Source organism: Procambarus clarkii, chromosome 47 (genome assembly GCF_040958095.1).
Source record: "Procambarus clarkii isolate CNS0578487 chromosome 47, FALCON_Pclarkii_2.0, whole genome shotgun sequence".
NCBI classification, from domain to species: Eukaryota; Metazoa; Arthropoda; class Malacostraca; order Decapoda; family Cambaridae; genus Procambarus; species Procambarus clarkii.
In genome coordinates this window covers 23,455,921-23,474,824 of record NC_091196.1, presented here as the reverse complement: position 1 = coordinate 23,474,824, position 18,904 = coordinate 23,455,921, and the positions used below count along the sequence as shown (strand labels likewise).

The 18,904-nt window shown below is 42.7% G+C and overlaps 2 protein-coding genes across 4 annotated transcripts in view; one reads left to right on the top strand and one right to left on the bottom strand.

Moving 5' to 3' along the window:
• Positions 1-18,904, bottom strand: part of LOC138350772 (protein CEPU-1-like) — a 42,916-nt gene that overhangs the window by 19,929 nt on the left and 4,083 nt on the right. The window lies entirely within an intron of this gene.
• LOC138350877 (probable serine/threonine-protein kinase kinX) lies at positions 15,520-18,450 on the top strand. The gene is made up of 2 exons (XM_069302324.1): positions 15,520-15,594; positions 17,677-18,450. The coding sequence occupies exons 1-2, from the start codon at positions 15,520-15,522 to the stop codon at positions 18,448-18,450; spliced, it is 849 nt and encodes a 282-aa protein (XP_069158425.1).

Genomic DNA, 18,904 nt, shown 5'->3' with positions numbered 1-18,904 from the left:
AGCGTCAGCATGAAGCTCATCTCTAGTCATACATAAAATGAAGCTGAAGAGTATTCAGAGATATACCAAAATGGTAATCCCAGAGCTGAGAGGGAGGACATGAAGATATAAACCTCGAATCAACATACGAAAAATGGAAAGAGAGGAGACATGTTTCTCACATACAAAATACTTCGGTAAATTGACAGATTAGAAAAATACTGACAAATTGAACGGGATACAAACAAGAAAACACAGGTGCAAACTAGGCATTAAAACGAGCCACACAAATATCAGAACAAAATAAGTGCCAATGCATCAAGAAATTAGGATCCTATGTACACCAGTTAATTGAAGATTGAGAGGAAGGGAGCTAAGGAGCTAAAGCTCAACCTCTGCAACCTCAGCTAAACGAAGAGGAAGAAGAAGAGAGAGTACAGACAAATATGAGTACTCAAGAAACAGTATGAGTACTCAAGAAACAGTATGAGTACTCAAGAAACAGTATGAGTACTCAAGAAACCGTATGAGTACTCAAGAAACAGTATGAGTACTCAAGAAACCGTATGAGTACTCAAGAAACAGTATGAGTACTCAAGAAACAGTATGAGTACTCAAGAAACAGTATGAGTACTCAAGAAACAGTATGAGTACTCAAGAAACCGTATGAGTACTCAAAAAACAGTATGAGTACTCGATAAACAGTATGAGTACTCAAGAAACAGTATGAGTACTCGATAAACAGTATGAGTACTCAAGAAACAGTATGAGTACTCAAGAAACAGTATGAGTACTCAAGAAACAGTATGAGTACTCAAGAAACCGTATGAGTACTCGAGAAACAGTATGAGTACTCAAGAAACAGTATGAGTACTCGAGAAACAGTATGAGTACTCAAGAAACAGTATGAGTACTCAAGAAACCGTATGAGTACTCAAGAAACAGTATGAGTACTCGATAAACAGTATGAGTACTCAAGAAACAGTATGAGTACTCGATAAACAGTATGAGTACTCAAGAAACAGTATGAGTACTCAAGAAACAGTATGAGTACTCAAGAAACAGTATGAGTACTCAAGAAACCGTATGAGTACTCGAGAAACAGTATGAGTACTCAAGAAACAGTATGAGTACTCAAGAAACAGTATGAGTACTCAAGAAACAGTATGAGTACTCAAGAAACAGTATGAGTACTCAAGAAACAGTATGAGTACTCAAGAAACAGTATCAGTACTCAAGAAACCTCTTAGATCGCTACATTCATTAGCGACATTCAATAAGCAATTAGTCACCCCGCTAACAACAGCGATTGGCAACACTCTCAGTAACTGTCAACAGGGTTGTTAGAGGCGGTAGTTAGTCACTGCCTCGCTTTGTCGCCATTAATTATGAGGCCATTCATGTGTGATGGTTCCAGATAGGGGGCACATTGGTTAATGCCAGCCGTGCCACACTGGGTAGTGGTGACCCTTGACCACGGATGTATTGACACAGTACAGCCTTGACCACTGTCATATTGACCCCAGTATAGCCTTGACCACTGACGTATTGACCCAGCACAGCCTTGACCACTGACGTATTGACCCAGCACATCCTTGACCATAGGCTCTAAGACCATTCCCTCGTTGACTCATTTAACAGCAAGAATTGCTATTATTTGTGAAGGAATTGAGAGGAATAACGAACGATAGTAGAACTCCAATTATTAGTTAATATAAAGGAAAAAAAATAGTATATCAATTATAATAATAATGATTTTTTTCAATTAATTGTTAAGATTTAAAGATAGTTACTTAAAATTCACACACTTATAAGTACATATATACACACACACACACACACACACACACACACACACACACACACACACACACACACACACACACACACACACACACACACATGCTCTCTCGCACACACACACACTTAGAAACACGCAAGAGTGTATTGTTTGAAGTGAAATGAGCAGTGTTGTATTAGCAAAACACCCCAGGAGGTGGCAGCACTGTGTTCAGGCCACTCTTTATCTCACTATTGCTGAATACATCTCTCTCTCTCTCTCTCTCTCTCTCTCTCTCTCTCTCTTTCTCTCCAGATGCAGTCTCCAGCCTCCTCCTCTTCAACTGGGTAATCCCACCCTGCTTAACAAACGCACAATGCCCAGCGAATAATGTTAATAATGTTAACTAACTCACCTGACATAAGCAAAGCCTCTGGGTACACGCTCCCATTTCCCACGCTACAGTAAAGGTAACTCCGTAACTCCGTAGCTATGTAACTCAACCTGTGAATGAGTTGCTTTTCCTGCCACTGACACGAGTTTGTCAATATGAGTATATTCCGGATTAGGTACCCAGTGCAGGCGATGAGTCACAATAACGTGGCTGAAATATGTTCTCAATCGACTTGAGAATGGTCCAGGACGGACCGAAACGTCGTCGTCCCTTCAACTTCTAGTGTGTGGTCTGGTCAACACTTAGGTACCCAGCCTACACGTCTGAAAATAGGTTAAGTGACGACGTTTTGGTCAGTCTTGGACATTTATCACGTCAGAGAAGATTTGATTGAAGGTTAAGCCACCGCAAGAGAGGCATGATTAAGTGAGTAAGTGGGTATGAGTAATTGAGTAAGTGGGCATGAGTAGCCTGTAAGTGGTTCAAATGTTTGGAGTGAATGTGATCTTTGGTCGTGAAAGGAATTAATATTGTATAATACAAAAGGTATAATACAGCTATGTGTTGAGCGCGCAACATCGTTATTGATGAAGATTAAGCCACCCAAAAGGTGGCACGGGCATGAATAACCCGTAAGTGGTGGCCCTTTTGAGCCATTACCAGTATCAAGAGCTGATACTGGAGATCTGTGGAGGTGCGACTGCACCTGCGTGACGGCGCAACGTCGTATGAGGTGGTAGTTAATATATGGTACAAAGGTGAGGTGATTTCTAATTTTCTGTTCGATCTATTATCACTTGACAGATCACCGCAAGTAATCGTCAACCAGTTGGATAACGATATGGAATATGGAAATAAGACAGGATAGTGAGGATTAGAAAAGATGGAGGAAGGAAACTTGGATATAAGAATGGGAAAAATATATAGAAAGAAAGGTTTAAGATTAGGAAGGATTGGAAAGATACGATAGCAAGAGAAAAGAGGAAGAGATTGTAAAAGATGATGAATAGAGACGTCTATTTTCTCTTTAGTATTCCGCTCACACACACAAAGATAGAAGATGCACCTTACATCATCATCCAAACAATATTTTTGCACGAAAAAGCTCATTTTTTGTTTGTTTTTCTTCAGAACTTGGCATCATCCAAATTGATGACTCCAGACATACGTGGCGAGGATGTCTAGGTAAAATTTGAGCGTCCACCTATGGTCAGCGATGGTTGAAAAGTTCCCGGAGAGAACGGTGATTGGATAGACTTTTAGGCCGAATTCAGAGGCAAGGAAATGTCGATGGGAGGATGGAGGGAGCGCCGAGCCAACATGATTCCATCACTTATGGAAGAGATAGGAACGAGAGGGAAGGGATAGGATGGAACCCCAACTCTAAAAGAAGAGAGGACGCCGTTGTACCGTCTAGTCCATGTGAATGGCGAAGTTGACCACAGGAGTTGAGGGCTAAACTACGCCTCTATAAGAGTCGGTTGAATGAGCTTGCTTCAACATGCATTGATTGCACGTTGAATGGAGGTCAATAGATGGCAAGAATGAAGGTCAATAGATGGCAATAATGAAAGTCAATATATGGCAAGAAGGGAGATCAATAACTCGCTTCGCTTGTTCAGCTCAGCACAGAGAGTGTCACCATTATGTCGCTTCCAAACACTCGAGTTAATATTATGATGTCGAGAGCGTCGGATGGTTGCACAGAGAGGCAAAGTTGTGTGTTGAATAATGCATTACTCCTCTACCGTGAGAGGTAATCCTTCAACCGCACGCTGACGGCCCTCCTAGGCTAGTGTGTTGCAGAGTGAGACTAGTGGACTAGTTATAGATTATTCTTAACCTTCCTGTCCACTAGCAATGTTGTTTTGCCCATTCTGAAATCTCTCTCTCTCTCTCTCTCTCTCTCTCTCTCTCTCTCTCTCTCTCTCTCTCTCTCTCTCTCTCTCTTGCGTGCCAAAGAAACATTTCATACTCTCTGCCACGCACACGCACTTTACCTAAATTTAATTACCACTAACGTGCCTACTTACGACACGAATTCTCAAATTTCATTTATTTCTGCGATCACGAAAAAGACATTTGTGTGTGAACTGGGACGACATTTTGACGACGGGAGTGTGGTTTTGATGGCATGTTTCTCGGGTGTGTGTGAAATGGGGCTCTTAATTACAAGCTCAAACCTGTAGTGTTCATGTTGTGCTGGAGCTCACGATCTTACGTTGAGTGTGTGTGTGTGTGTGTGTGTGTGTGTGTGTGTGTGTGTGTGTGTGTGTGTGTGTGTGGGTGTATGTGAGTGTGTGTGTGTGTGTGTGTGTGTGTGTGTGTGTGTGTGTGTTTGTGTGTGTGTGTGTGTGTGTGTGTGTGTGTGTGTGTGTGTGTGTGTGTGTGTGTGAGTGTGTGTGAGTGTGTGTGTGGGTGTGTGTGGGTGGGTGTGTGTGTGTGTGTGTGTGTGTGTGTGTGTGTGTGTGCTAGAGAGAGAAAGAAATATGAATTCCCTGCAAACACACAGCGTAATTTTCCCTATTTTCTGCTTATTACAACTTGTAATCAAATTGTTACATGTTGTTATATAACGTTTTTATGACGTATTTAGAACGTTATTACTTCTTGATATATTGGTTGTGGCAACTTGTTAGGTGTTAAGACCTGTTCGAACCTCGTAGCAACGTGGTAGTTTCGTTGTGTTTGTATGGTGGATAAAGTGAATTCAACAAAGGTAAAAATATAACTTGTGGACCATTGACACATCTATACACATCATACTCCCCCTGATATATATATATATATATATATATATATATATATATATATATATATATATATATATATATATATATATATATATATATATATATATATATATGTGTGTGTTTTCCCTCTCAGTCTGACGACTTGCCACTGTTTTATAAGACTTAATATACAGCTTTTGAACTTGACTTGTTCAGAATAAGCTTTAATGCCGTGGAACTTCTGCTTGGTGTACGCATTATCTGGTAGTAAAATTATATGTTCAAAATGCGTGTCTTGAGTGGATACATACGCCGGTAAAACTATGTTTGTTTATTTTATTTATTTATTTATAAAAGAGTTCTTACATTCTTGTTCAGCCACTAGTACGTGTAGCGTTTCGGGCAAGTCCTTAATCTTAATGGTCCCTGGAATATGACTCCCGCCAAATCGTTTAACAACCAGGTCCCATTTTACTGTTGGGTAAACAGAGGCTACAGTTAAGGATTGGCGCTCAGTAAATCATCCCCGGCAAGGATACGAACCCAGGCCAAAGCGCTTGCGAAACGCCAGACGAGTGTCTTACCACTACGCCACGGGGATTATAGGGAACTTATGTTGATCTATAAGATAACAGAGAAATCGAAGAGATTATGATATGTTTACGGGCTCACCATATCCCGTGCTACATGGACATTTCGTTCTGAGTAGCCAAATCTAAATCAACAACATTTTATGATATATAAACTTTGAACTGGAAACCTGAATATTGAACAGTGAACCCCCCCACAACAGTTGCCTACCTCCCAGGTACCTAGTTCTTGCTAGGTGAACAGCGGCATTAGGTGAAAGGAAATGTACCCAACCATTTCTGTCTCGCCATGGGAATCGAACCCGGAATCCCAGTTTCCGAGCCAAGAACAATGCCATCTGTTCCACGAGATTCATATATAGTGTTTGATTCGCTTTTGTTTGATCGTAAACCCCTACACTGCGCCGAACGCTTATGAACGTTTGGCTCTAATTGACACCCTCGAACCACTTGGACTTTGTTGACTAAATATTACTGAACTATTAGAGCACATTTTCCTTTTTTTTTAATTGAATTCAATTACTAATAAGCTTAATTGGGTTGTTTGTGAGCACTTTGGTCATTATCACCGGGTTCACGGGAGAATTTTTGGGCAAACTAACCTTAGTTTGACTAATTTTTTTGACAAACCAACTTTAGTTTGACTAAATTTTTTGGTCAAACTAACTTTAGTTTGACTAATTTTTTTGTCAAACCAACCATAGTTTAACTAATTTTTTTGTCAAACCAACCTTATTTTGACTAAATTTTTTGTCAAACCAACCTTATTTTGACTAAATTTTTTGTCAAACCAACTTTAGTTTGACTAAATTTTTTGTCAAACCTCAAAATCGGGAGTTTACAGTTCATCCAAGCTGAAGCTTTGCTTAAAGGTTCATAAATAGTTTTTTGTTTTGTTTTATGGTACAGCCAATTGCTCGTTAATCCTGACATCATACTCCTCGTTTACTACTTTTTTTTAATGTAAAAGTCTTTACACTCGACTCTAAGCTGATAACATTCAAGCTTTTCTGGAGTAAAGCTTCGGTTCTAGTAAAGCTTTCTGGAGTAAAGCTTCGGTTCTAGTAAAGCTTTCTGGAGTAAAGCTTCGGTTCTGGAACTTTTCTGTAAAGCTTTTCGGGAGTAAAGCCTCTGGCTGGATCTTACCTTTATAAATCCTTCCTCCATCTACTGAAAATTACCAACAGAGCCTAACATCCTAACCTAAGTTAGGTCTAATTATTCAATATAATCTTATATTTAATATATTTTATATCTGAGAAAATACAGATTTTGAATTTGCAGTAGTTTAAAAATTATGCATGTTTGAATCAGCCGCTGCTTTAACGAGCCTATAGCCTGTAGAGAGTTTGAATTTAAGTTTGCCAATATAACTTAAAACACCTAGCCTAGCATAAGCCTGAATCTACACCAAATTTTAATATTTAATAATATTAAATCACGTATGAGAAAATACCAATTTTGAATGAACAATAAATTAATGTTCAAGATGAACAAGAAGTTAAGATCTATAAGAAGTTAATGTTTTGAATATTCAAGAAGTTAATTGATGAATGCGACGAACATAACTTCAGGACGACCTGACTCTTAAACACCTAATCAACACATCCCAAACACTTAACCACATAATTGGGTGTGTGTGCACACAAGGCCCCACACATAAACAACCTCACATAACCGCCAGAAAACATTTGCGAGCACCGGGCGCTCAAACACGGAACTCAAGAGAGTCATATACCACCACCACCAGCAGCACTAAGCGGATCGCATAGTAGCGAACATTCGCTGAAAATCTCTCTATTTGATGAAGGAAACCCATGATCTCCTCCGTTCAGTGAGCGCCCGACCCAAGTTGCTTCTACATGGCTCCAATTTGCATTCGAGCTCTCGGGCAACGATGGAAGCAGAATAGATTGGGTGATTGGAGGGGGGATTGGAGGGGGGGGTGATTGCGTTTCGAAGAGGAGCTTGCATTTAGGGAGGGAGAGACGAGCCATGTTAGTTCCTAGCATAATAGTTTGCCGTGTTATTGTTAAATTTATAGAATCGTTAATAAGCTTTGATAGGGTAGGAGAGGTTATAATGGGTTATTATTTACCCTACAAGGTAAATCCGGGTATTTTCTACACATTTCAACGACGATAAGGTAATTATGAGGAGATAGTGCTTAGGAATGATCTCCAATCACTTGAATCATCGCGGGATCGAACGCTGGCCTGCAGGAAGCAAAACCGACGTTGTATCACCCAGCTCACTGGAGCTGGACACATTTCAACAGAAGCAAAACTTGTTTTTCGCAACATAAAAATCTGTTTCTGATGATTTCATTTGTCTTTCAACCCAATAATATTCCCCACATCCCCGAACGACCGGAAAACACTTGACAGCAACACTTGACAGCACTAAAAAGTAGAAATACAAGTAGGAAAATGGCCACTTTGTTACTTTAGAGAAAATGTCGTCTGAATGAAAGGGACAAGTTGCGTGCAATTGACTGAAATGTTTATTTGGGTTCGTGAATGAATTGGAATTATTATTTGCGTTCGCGAATGGATTGAAAAGTTTATTTGGGTTCGTGAATGAAGTGAAACTACTTTAACTACTTTGTTTTTGAGACGGGTAAGGTTGATATAATCAAGCAGGAGACGAATAACATTGTTTCCTCGGCCGAGAATGCTTGTAATTACTGAAAAAGGTGGCGTTGTTGTCGCTTGTTCCAAGGTTGGTGGCTAGCTTTTGTCTCAGGGACGACCCCTCTCCCCTCGGGGACAGGTTGACGGTGTATGTGTGTGTCTGTGTATGTATGGGTGAGTGGGGGAGAAGGGGAAGGTATGTGGGCATGGGTGGATGTATGGGGGGGGGTGAGTGTGGGGTTGTACTTAGCAAATATGTAGGTGAGATAATTATAAGGGGTAAGCCAGTGTGGCTATGTAGCAAGCAGTGACATCTAGGAAGTGAGAGATAGATTTCCCTCCCTGGCAAGTGAGAGAGAGATCTCCCTTCATGGCAAGTGAGAGAAAGAGATCTTCCTCCATGGCAAGTGAGAGAAAGAGATCTTCCTCCATGGCAAGTGAGAGAAAGATCTCCCTCACTGAGCAGTGAGATTGATCTCTCAATGTTGAACTTATTGAACCTATTACGTGGTAATTGATTGTTTTTGCTGATGTTCGAATACTTCACTTATTCGAACCTGACGTTCGAATATGTGGGACAATAATTACTAATTATACCCATAAAATACAATTGAACTTGCATATATAACTGAACTTTTTCATCAAACTGAAATGAAATTTTATGAAATATATATATTTTGTTGAAGTGTTTACAATGAGAGAAAAAAACACATCAAAGCCATCTAATATTAATTAAAAAAAGATATCAAGTAATGAGATAATTATATAACAAATACCTGGTACTAATTAATATGAATTATTAATTACTAAGACTACCGTACATGCGTTAGTCTTAAAGAGATATTTAAAGCCACCACAATAACTTTCTGAACAGCCAGAAAGTATTCCTTAGTCCTGAACTCTTTATATGTACACAGAGAAGTGGTATACACACACACACACCCACACACAGACACACACACACACACACACACACACACACACACACACACACACACACACACACACACACACACACACACACACACCTTGGAATCTGTACACCTGTTGATTGACGGTTGAGAGGCGGGACCAAAGAGCCAGAGCTCAACCCCCGCAAACACAACTAGGTGAGTACACACACACACACACACACACACACGCACACACACACTAGTGTGTGTGTGTGTGTTCATATTAGTGCTGGGAAGACGGGACACCATGAGCGTAGCTCTCATCCTGTAACTACACTTAGGTAATTACACACACACACACACACACACACACACACACACACACACACACACACACACACACACACACACACACACACACATACACACCTCGCTGTAAATCAGGAGTTTACAAACACCGTCAACAAATGAAGTTATTCCTGTCATACATGATATTGTTTCCGTAGGCTCGTGTTTTTCCTGTTTTATGATGGGGGAGCTTTTCTGTGTCTGTGTGTGTGTATGTGTTTTTTTAGGGACTTTGACTTGAATAAAATAAAATAATAATAAAAAAATATCCGAAGGTATGCGACGATAAGGTTTGTTCGACCACAGTGACTGGTTGTATTACAGTGAAATGTTGGTTGAACTTCAATGAAAGGCTGATTGAACACCAGTGAAATCCGACACATTACCTATTAAATCAACATCACCCAAATAATGACATAGACAATAAAATAGTGTTTACAAAAGCTTATCAAAAGTATAATATTCATGCTATTTAAAACTAACAATTCGCAAAAAAAATTATATATATTGCGTGTCCTAATAATTATCCAACAATAACTTTTAATTTTCCATTATTACTCGCATTCTTGTCTAGTTTAGCTGACGACTTCTCTTGCTCGTTACACATTCATATCAATAATATATTTAAATAACACCTGCATTGCGTATTCAGCAGGTGATTCAAACACATATTAAGGTAGATATTCGTGTTTTGTGACAGGTGTTGGGGACATATATATATATATATATATATATATATATATATATATATATATATATATATATATATATATATATATATATATATATGCATCACTTTGTTATGCATTTTAAGTGTTGCTCCCCCCCCCCCACATTCTCGCTTTATCTCTCTCTCTCTGCCTCTCTCTCTCTCTCTCTCTGCCTCTCTCTCTCTCTCTCTCTGCCTCTCTCTCTCTCTCTCTCTCACTATCTCTTGCCTCCTCTCACTTTCTCGCTTCCTCTCTCTCTCTCTCTCTCTCTGCCTCTCTCTCTCTCTCTCTCTGCCTCTCTCTCTCTCTCTCTCTCACTATCTCTTGCCTCCTCTCACTTTCTCGCTTCCTCTCTCTCTCTCTCTCTCTCTCTCTCTCTCTCTCTCACTATCTCTTGCCTCCTCTCACTTTCTCGCTTCCTCTCTCTCTCTCTCTTTCACAAAACGCTGCAATCTCATCCCCTCCCTCCCTCCCTCCCATTTCTCTCTCACACACTTTATTCTCTTTTATGCTTCTTGCTATTTATATTTTTCCCCCCTTGTGCTGAAAACCACTTCCCTCCGTATTCTTCTGCGTGGTCATTTGCATATTTAATCTTACTTTCTCCCTAAATGACTTTTTTTTTTAGGCTTTTTTTGTAACCCTTTTTTTTTGTCATTATTTTCCCATACATCTTTTAGGAATGAAGGATTTATTCTTTGATAATTTGAGGGTCAGACATATATATAATATATATATATTAAAATATATATATATTTGAATATATATATTCCTGCATGCACATTGAAATGCTGCATGCAGGAATATGAGGACAAGGAGCTGGGATATGAGGACAATGAGCTAGGATATGAGGACATGGAGCTAGGATATGAGGACATGGAGCTAGGATATGAGGACATGGAGCTGGGATATGAGGACAAGGAGCTGGGATATGAGGACAAGGAGCTAGGATATGAGGACATGGAGCTGGGATATGAGGACAAGGAGCTGGAATATGAGGACAAGGAGCTGGGATATGAGGACAAGGAGCTGGGATATGAGGACATGGAGCTGGGATATGAGGACAAGGAGCTGGGATATGAGGACAAGGAGCTGGGATATGAGGAAAAGGAGCTGGGATATGAGGACAAGGAGCTGGGATATGAGGACAAGGAGGTAGGATATGAGGACATGGAGCTAGGATATGAGGACATGGAGCTGGGATATGAGGACAAGGAGCTGGGATATGAGGACAAGGAGCTGGGATATGAGGACAAGGAGCTGGGATATGAGGACAAGGAGCTGGGATATGAGGACAAGGAGCTGGGATATGAGGACAAGGAGCTGGGATATGAGGACAAGGAGCTGGGATATGAGGACAAGGAGCTGGGATATGAGGACATGTAGCTGGAATATGAGGACAAGGAGCTGCAATACGAGGACAAGGAGCTTGGATTTGAGGACAAGGAGCTGGAATATGAGGACAAAGAGCTGGAATATGAGGACAAGGAGCTGGAATATAAGGACAAAGAGCTGTCATATGAGGACAAGGAGCTGTCATATGAGGACAAGGAGCTGCAATATAAAGACAAGGAACTGAGAGGGGAGCTAAAGGGGAGAACGAGAAGGGGAGCTAAACAAGGAAGTGGAACAACAACAACCAAATGGAACAACTAAATGAGGGAACATGGGTTTAGTGAAAGGGAAAAAAAAACCTGCCTGATGAATCTCCTAGAGTACCCCAGCGAGACGAGTGATTAAATAGGAATTGAACAATGGGTTCACTGCATCTTTCTAGACTGCCAGAAATTCGTTGGTATGGTGCCACTCGAGGATTCTTCATAAACCCATAACTATACAGACAGGAGAGGCACCGAGTGACAGTCACCGTCAAGAGGACACTGAGTGACAGCGTGGGGCAAGACATTGAGTGACAGATGACGTTAATAAAATTCTGAGTGACAGGAAAAAACATCAGCTGTCAATGACTGACAGAGTAATCAACACATTGAGTGACGGCTTAAAGAAATAATAAAATTAATGCATCATACCAGGGGGACAGGTAGACAGTGTGTATATATACATGTCAGGCTTATATCGAGGTGTCCTACCCCCCCTCCCCCACAAAAAGATAGAAATAGGTACCTAATAGTCCTAGATACCTATTTACTACTAGGTGAACACGGGACCCATTAGGTAACAGACAACGCACCCAACCATTTCTGCCCTCCCGCTCCCCCAGGATTCGAACCCCGAATTCGGAACTGTGACTCGAGAACGAACCCAAGTGTACCACCCCAGACCGTGATATACTCGCTATAACAAATTCCACATATAGCAACTTGTCTGTCCTTTGTGCTTGTGTATGCCCCCCCCCCCATGGACCTGACGTCCCCCCCCACCCCATGGACCTGACGTCCCCCCCCACCCCATGGACCTGACGTCCCCCCCACCTCATGGACCTGACGTCCCCCCCCACCCCATGGACCTGACGTCCCCCCCACCCCCCCATGGACCTGACGTCCCCCCCTCCCCCCCATGGACCTGACGTCCCCCCCACCCCATGGACCTGACGTCCCCCCTCCCCCCCCCATGGACCTGACGTCCCCCCCCACCCCATGGACCTGACGTCCCCCCCCACCCCATGGACCTGACGTCCCCCCCCCACCCCATGGACCTGACGTCCCCCCCTCCCCCCCATGGACCTGACTTCCCCCCTCCCCCCCATGGACCTGACTTCCCCCCCCCCACCCCATGGACCTGACGTCCCCCCCCCACCCCATGGACCTGACGTCCCCCCCCCACCCCATGGACCTGACGTCCCCCCCCCACCCCATGGACCTGACGTCCCCCCCCACCCCATGGACCTGACGTCCCCCCACCCCATGGACCTGACGTCCCCCCTCCCCCCCATGGACCTGACGTCCCCCCCCATGGACCTGACGTCCCCCCCTCCCCATGGACCTAACGTCCCCCCCCCCACCCCATGGACCTGACGTCCCCCCCCACCCCATGGACCTGACGTCCCCCCCACCCCATGGACCTGACGTGCCCCCCCCACCCCATGGACCTGACGTCCCCCCCTCCCCCCATGGACCTAACGTCACGACGCTTGAGGTAATTATACACCTCGGGGGGTCATGAACACGACTCGAACGCCGACTTGCCCTTCCGGGTAAAGGTCAGCCTTGCATACTGAATAACATTTTAGACTTAAGACTAAGAGATTTCTGCAGTTTACTGAACTACCTTTAGAGAGAATCTGACAGAGAGCAACTGGAAAGAAGAACGAGAAGGTAGGAGAAAGAACTAAGATAGAAGGAAGACGAGAAGTAGAGAGAGAGAGAGAGAGAGAGAGAGAGAGAGAGAGAGAGAGAGAGAGAGAGAGAGACAGAGACACAGAGAGAGAGGGGCCAAGACAGTCGAGCAGGGGTAGACTCACATAAACACCGCAATACACTGCCATAACTCACCACTCGACACCCTCCTGGACGATGATTCAGGTCCCAAACGCACGACACATCGTCACGTGACTGGTGATGAAGATGTACGATAATATGGTAACGTGACTATCCGGATTCCAGCAATCCGATGCTACGCGAACGAAGGCCCCATCAAAACAACACAACGCAATGGGACTGAATATTTCGCCTGTGACATTCCTAGACAAAGAAGCCTTCAATATGTTCTTATTTAACATAACTAAGAATACGTAGTACCAGAGAGTTACAGAAGAAGTTCAGAAACTCGTTAAAAAACTATTTCTTGAAATTAGAGGGTTGAGATGTTATGGAAAGCCGTGGGAGCGGGCCCCTAACAACGCTCTACGAGTTCAAACTAACTCAATACACATAGAAGATCATGTTATACAGAGGTAACATGATCACGACGTAAAAGATTCATCAAGGCGTTCACGGAGATGGGGTTATTGCGAGACAGCGCTTAACCAGTATGTCTAAATAGCACATGGACAGGAAAATCTTGACGAAGATCTGGGATATGAGGACAAGGTGCTGGGATAAGAGGACAAGGAGCTGGGATATGAGGACAAGGAGCTGGGATATGAGGACAAGGAGCTGGGATATGAGGACAAGGTGATGGGATGTGAGGACAAGGAGCTGGGATATGAGGACAAGGAGCTGGGATATGAGGACAAGGAGCTGGGATATGAGGACAAGGAGCTGGAATATGAGGACAAGGAGCTGGGATATGAGGACAAGGAGCTGGGATATGAGGACAAGGAGCTGGGATATGAGGCCAAGGAGCTGGGATATGAGGCCAAGGTGCTAGGATATAAGGACAAGGAGCTGGGATATGAGGACAAGGAGCTGAGATATATGAACAAGTAGCTGGGATACGAGGTCAAGGAGCTGGGACATAAGGACAAGGAGCTGAGATATGAGAACAAGGAGCTGGGATATGAAGACAAGGAGCTAGGATAAGTCTAGGACATGGAACTGGGAGATATGTGGATGGAATGAAGACATGGTAATCCAACCACTTCACCCATAGGGGCTCGAACGCCGCCCCTGCAAGAAGCGATGCACGTATTTACAACATGTCCACAAAGAATTATTTAGCACAAGTAGTGAGCAAGTGGAATGAGTAGAGACCTAACTCATTACGAGTAGTAATAGAACGTAGAAAATTTAGGTGCTGCTACAGTAGGCAACATGGAACTCAACTGACGGGGGCCCAGGAGCTAATGCTCAACTTGCAGACACACGTTGGTAAGTATATATTAGTCCACACGCATGAACGCACGCATTATCGTGCACGCAAGAACGCGCGCACACACACACACAAAGAGCCAAAGCTCAACCCCCGCAAGCACAAATAGGTGAGTACAACTAGGTGAGTACACACACACACACACACACACACACACACACCAAGTGGCTGATGGAGGCAAACTCCATACGCAATTTCAAGTGTAGATATGATAGAGCCCAGTAGGCTCAGGAATCTGTACACCAGTTGATTGACAGTTGAGAGGCGGGACCAAAGAGCCATAGCTCAACCCCCGCAAGCACAAGTAGGTGAGTACAACTAGGTGAGTATACACACACACACACAAGTGTAGGGGTCTGATAGCTGAGTGGACAGCGCGCGGAAATAATAGTGTGAGTGTGTGTGTGTGTGTGTGTGTGTGTGTGTGTGTGTGTGTGTGTGTGTGTGTGTGTGCGTGTGTGTGTGTGTGTGTGTGAAAAAAATTCAGTAGTTAGTAACAGTTAATTAACTAATTGACAGTTGAGAGGCGAGTCGAAAGAGCAGAGCTCAATCCCCGCAAGCACAACTAAGTGAATACACACACACACACACACACACACACACACACACACACACACACACACACACACACACACACACACACACACACACACTCGCTCCCGCTCCTAACACAACAACTACTGCCCTCCCTCGTGCTTCCACCCCAAGGGAACACCTAACACGTAATTACGAAACATTTACATCTAATGAATGCCAGGGCCGCCCAGCATTACACGAAATGCTCTTACGACCGCCGTGCTAACTAGTAATCAATCGGCTGCCCAGGTATGCTGCCATTACAAGTGCAGGTAAACAGAATACTTAGTCACGATAAGCTCCAAAATAAGTCACTTCTCACTTTAAATTTGGTCTGGTGAAGATGATAGCGATAGTGAGGGTCTTTGGTCCGAAGCATTATGTGGAATGATGTGTTTAATGGGGTATAATGAAGTATAATGTGGTATAATGAAGTATGATGTGGTATAATGAAGTATGATGTGGTATAATGAAGTATGATGTGGTATAATGAAGTATGATGTGGTATAATGAAGTATGATGTGGTATAATGAAGTATGATGTGGTATAATGAAGTATGATGTGGTATAATGAAGTATGATGTGGTATAATGAAGTATGATGTGGTATAATGAAGTATGATGTGGTATAATGAAGTATGATGTGGTATAATGAAGTATGATGTGGTATAATGAAGTATGATGTGGTATGGTGTCACCTGATGTGGCATTTGTAATATCACATTTGTAATAATAATTAGTATATTTACAGTTCTAAAATATAATTTCCTTCTAAATATTTTTATTATTTTGTTTAGCTCCTTTGGAGCTGTGTTTTTTTTCACTCATGAAATGAAAGTGTTAATTCAAAAAGAAAATTGTTTTCCTTTTTAATGAAGCAAAAGTTTAAATGCTAATGGTTCTTATTTTATTTATATGAACAGCTTTTTATGAATTAAATTTTAAAGTATCGAAATATCTTTTTCTGCCCATTTGCTTCACTGTATTTTTTCTCTTAACTGATGCGACAATTTATAATTTAAGAGGTATTTTTTTTTTAAATTAAGAATGTCTTTCTTAACATAATAACTTATTTAAATTCTCCCTTAGTTACAAAATTAAATTAGCTTATCTTGAGTATTTTATAACCTTATAGACCAGTTAAAATCTCATTTTTCATACTACAGTAATTCAAAGATAAAGTTAGTAGATAAAAACTACATTTATTTAAAAAAAAATCGTTGGAGGAAATATATTTTAATAGCCTCAGTGAGCTAAGTTTGCCTATTTGCGATCACTTTCCCTCTGCCTCTGATGATGCCAAGTGCTGCTTAGGCAAACGTGTCTTGGGTTTCGTTATTGTCACATTCTGCTCACCCTCTTTTATCTCCTCGTCTTGTCTCGTGTCTCATCATATTCGCACTTTCCCAATAATTGTCAATATCTCTTATCCTACTTGGGGGCCCTTACATGTACCCAATTTCTTCAACATTGCTTTGAACTCGTTGCGGTGTGATTAAAGACTCTTTTTATGCAAGAAATAATAGGTTCAAAACAAGCAAATAATCTATAATAATTGGGCAGATAATTAATGTGAAGGGAGTTCATTATCGTCGGTTTTATTGATCTTATTTTTGTTTTTATTGATCTTTGTCTCTTACTGTTCTTTTCTTTTTTCGTTGTGTTTCCTCTCCTCTCTTTCTCTGTTGTTTGTTCGTTATTCTGAATTATTTTTCCCATTCATCTCTTATGGTATTTCTTTCTTTTGTGTTTTATCTCTCTTTTCACCTCTCATTCTCTCTCATCTATATTTTCCATTCTTTTCATTCTCTCTCCTCCATTATTTCCCTTCATTCTCTTTATCGTCCCTCCATTATCTCATTCCCCTCTTCTTTCCATATTTATCTGACCCCCCCCCTCTCTCTCCCATCTATCTGCTTCCCCTCTCTCTCTCTCTCTCTCTCTTCCCTCTTTCTGCACACCCTCTCCTATGTCTACCTCTCTTCTTCATTCTCTATTATCTCCTTCCCTCCCTCCCTCATGGACGGGGCTCCAGACATGACATGACACATCTGCATGACACCCTCGTCCCATCCTGACTCCACTTGACACGTGCTCCTGACACTGTCATGTATGTTATCAGCATCTGTCATACAGTTACTACAGTCACCTGGGAGGCCACAGAGCCACAAGGGGAAACAGAGCCACAGGAGGAAGCAGAGCCACAGGAGGAAACAGAGCCACAGGAGGAAACAGAGCTACAGGAGAAAAGAGAGCCACAGGAGGAAAGAGAGCCACAGGAGGAAAGAGAGCCATAGGAGGAAACAGAGCCACAGGAGGAAACAGAGCCACAGGAGGAAACAGAGCTACAGGAGGAAGCAGAGCCACAGGAGGAAACAGAGCCACAGGAGGAAGCAGAGCCACAGGAGGAAACAGAGCCACAGGAGGAAACAGAGCCACAGGTGGAAACAGAGCCACAGGAGGAAACAGAGCCACAGGAGGAAACAGAGCTACAGGAGGAAGCAGAACCACAGGAGGAAACAGAGCCACAGGAGGAAACAGAGCCACAGGAGGAAACAGAGCCACAGGAGGAAACAGAGCCACAGGAGGAAATAGAGCCGCAGGAGGAAACAGAGCCACAGGAGGAAACAGAGCCACAGGAGGAAACAGAGCTACAGGAGGAAACAGAGCTACAGGAGGAAGCAGAGCCACAGGAGGAAACAGAGCCACAGGAGCAAACAGAGCTACAGGAGGAAGCAGAACCACAGGAGGAAACAGAGCCACAGGAGGAAACAGAGCCACAGGAGGAAACAGAGCCACAGGAGGAAACAGAGCCACAGGAGGAAACAGAGCCACAGGAGGAAACAGAGCCACAGGAGGAAACAGAGCCACAGGAGGAAACAGAGCCACAGGAGGAAACAGAACCACAGGAGGAAACAGAGCCACAGGAGGAAACAGAGCCACAGGAGGAAACAGAGCCACAGGAGGAAACAGAGCCACAGGAGGAAACAGAGCCACAGGAGGAAACAGAGCCACAGGAGGAAACAGAGCCACAGGAGGAAATAGAGCCACAACTGGAAACAGAACCCAAGCTAAGCAAAGAACACTTCTCAATATCCGCTTATTAACCGCTAAACGCCCTGCATTTACGTCAATAACAACGAGAGGATAGTTAAGGAGCTTCAGTAAATGGGGGACCATTGTAGAACTCTAGGTACTTGGCAACGAATATTTAGAGTGTGTGTGAAGTTTCCACCAAGTGTGTTATCCCTTCCTGTTTCCTCTCCTCCCTCTTCTTCCCCTTTCTCTTCTCCCCCCTCTTCCCCTTTCTCTTCTCTCTCCCTCCCATCCCCACTACATTTACCATCTCTCCTTCCATGTACAAAATAAACATATATATCTGAAAATCTACCAGAATCCTGAAAACTAAAATTAATATGACTAAGTCAATCGTTATTCCTCAGTCCTTCGTAGTACTCTCAGTAGTGAGGAATATATTGTCTCTGGACAAAATGAGAAATATTCAGATTCTCTGGACAAAAGCAGAGGCACTGCTGTACCCTTGGGCAGAAATATTGAGAT

What these genes read in the sequence shown, in the direction of transcription:
- LOC138350877 (XM_069302324.1), top strand. Translation starts at nt 15,520, where the DNA reads ATGCCAGGGCCGCCCAGCATTACACGAAATGCTCTTACGACCGCCGTG. An exon ending in GTAATCAATCGGCTGCCCAG is followed by an intron (nt 15,595 to 17,676) that starts GTATGCTGCCAT and finishes ACAGAGCCACAG; the next exon opens with GAGGAAACAGAGCTACAGGA.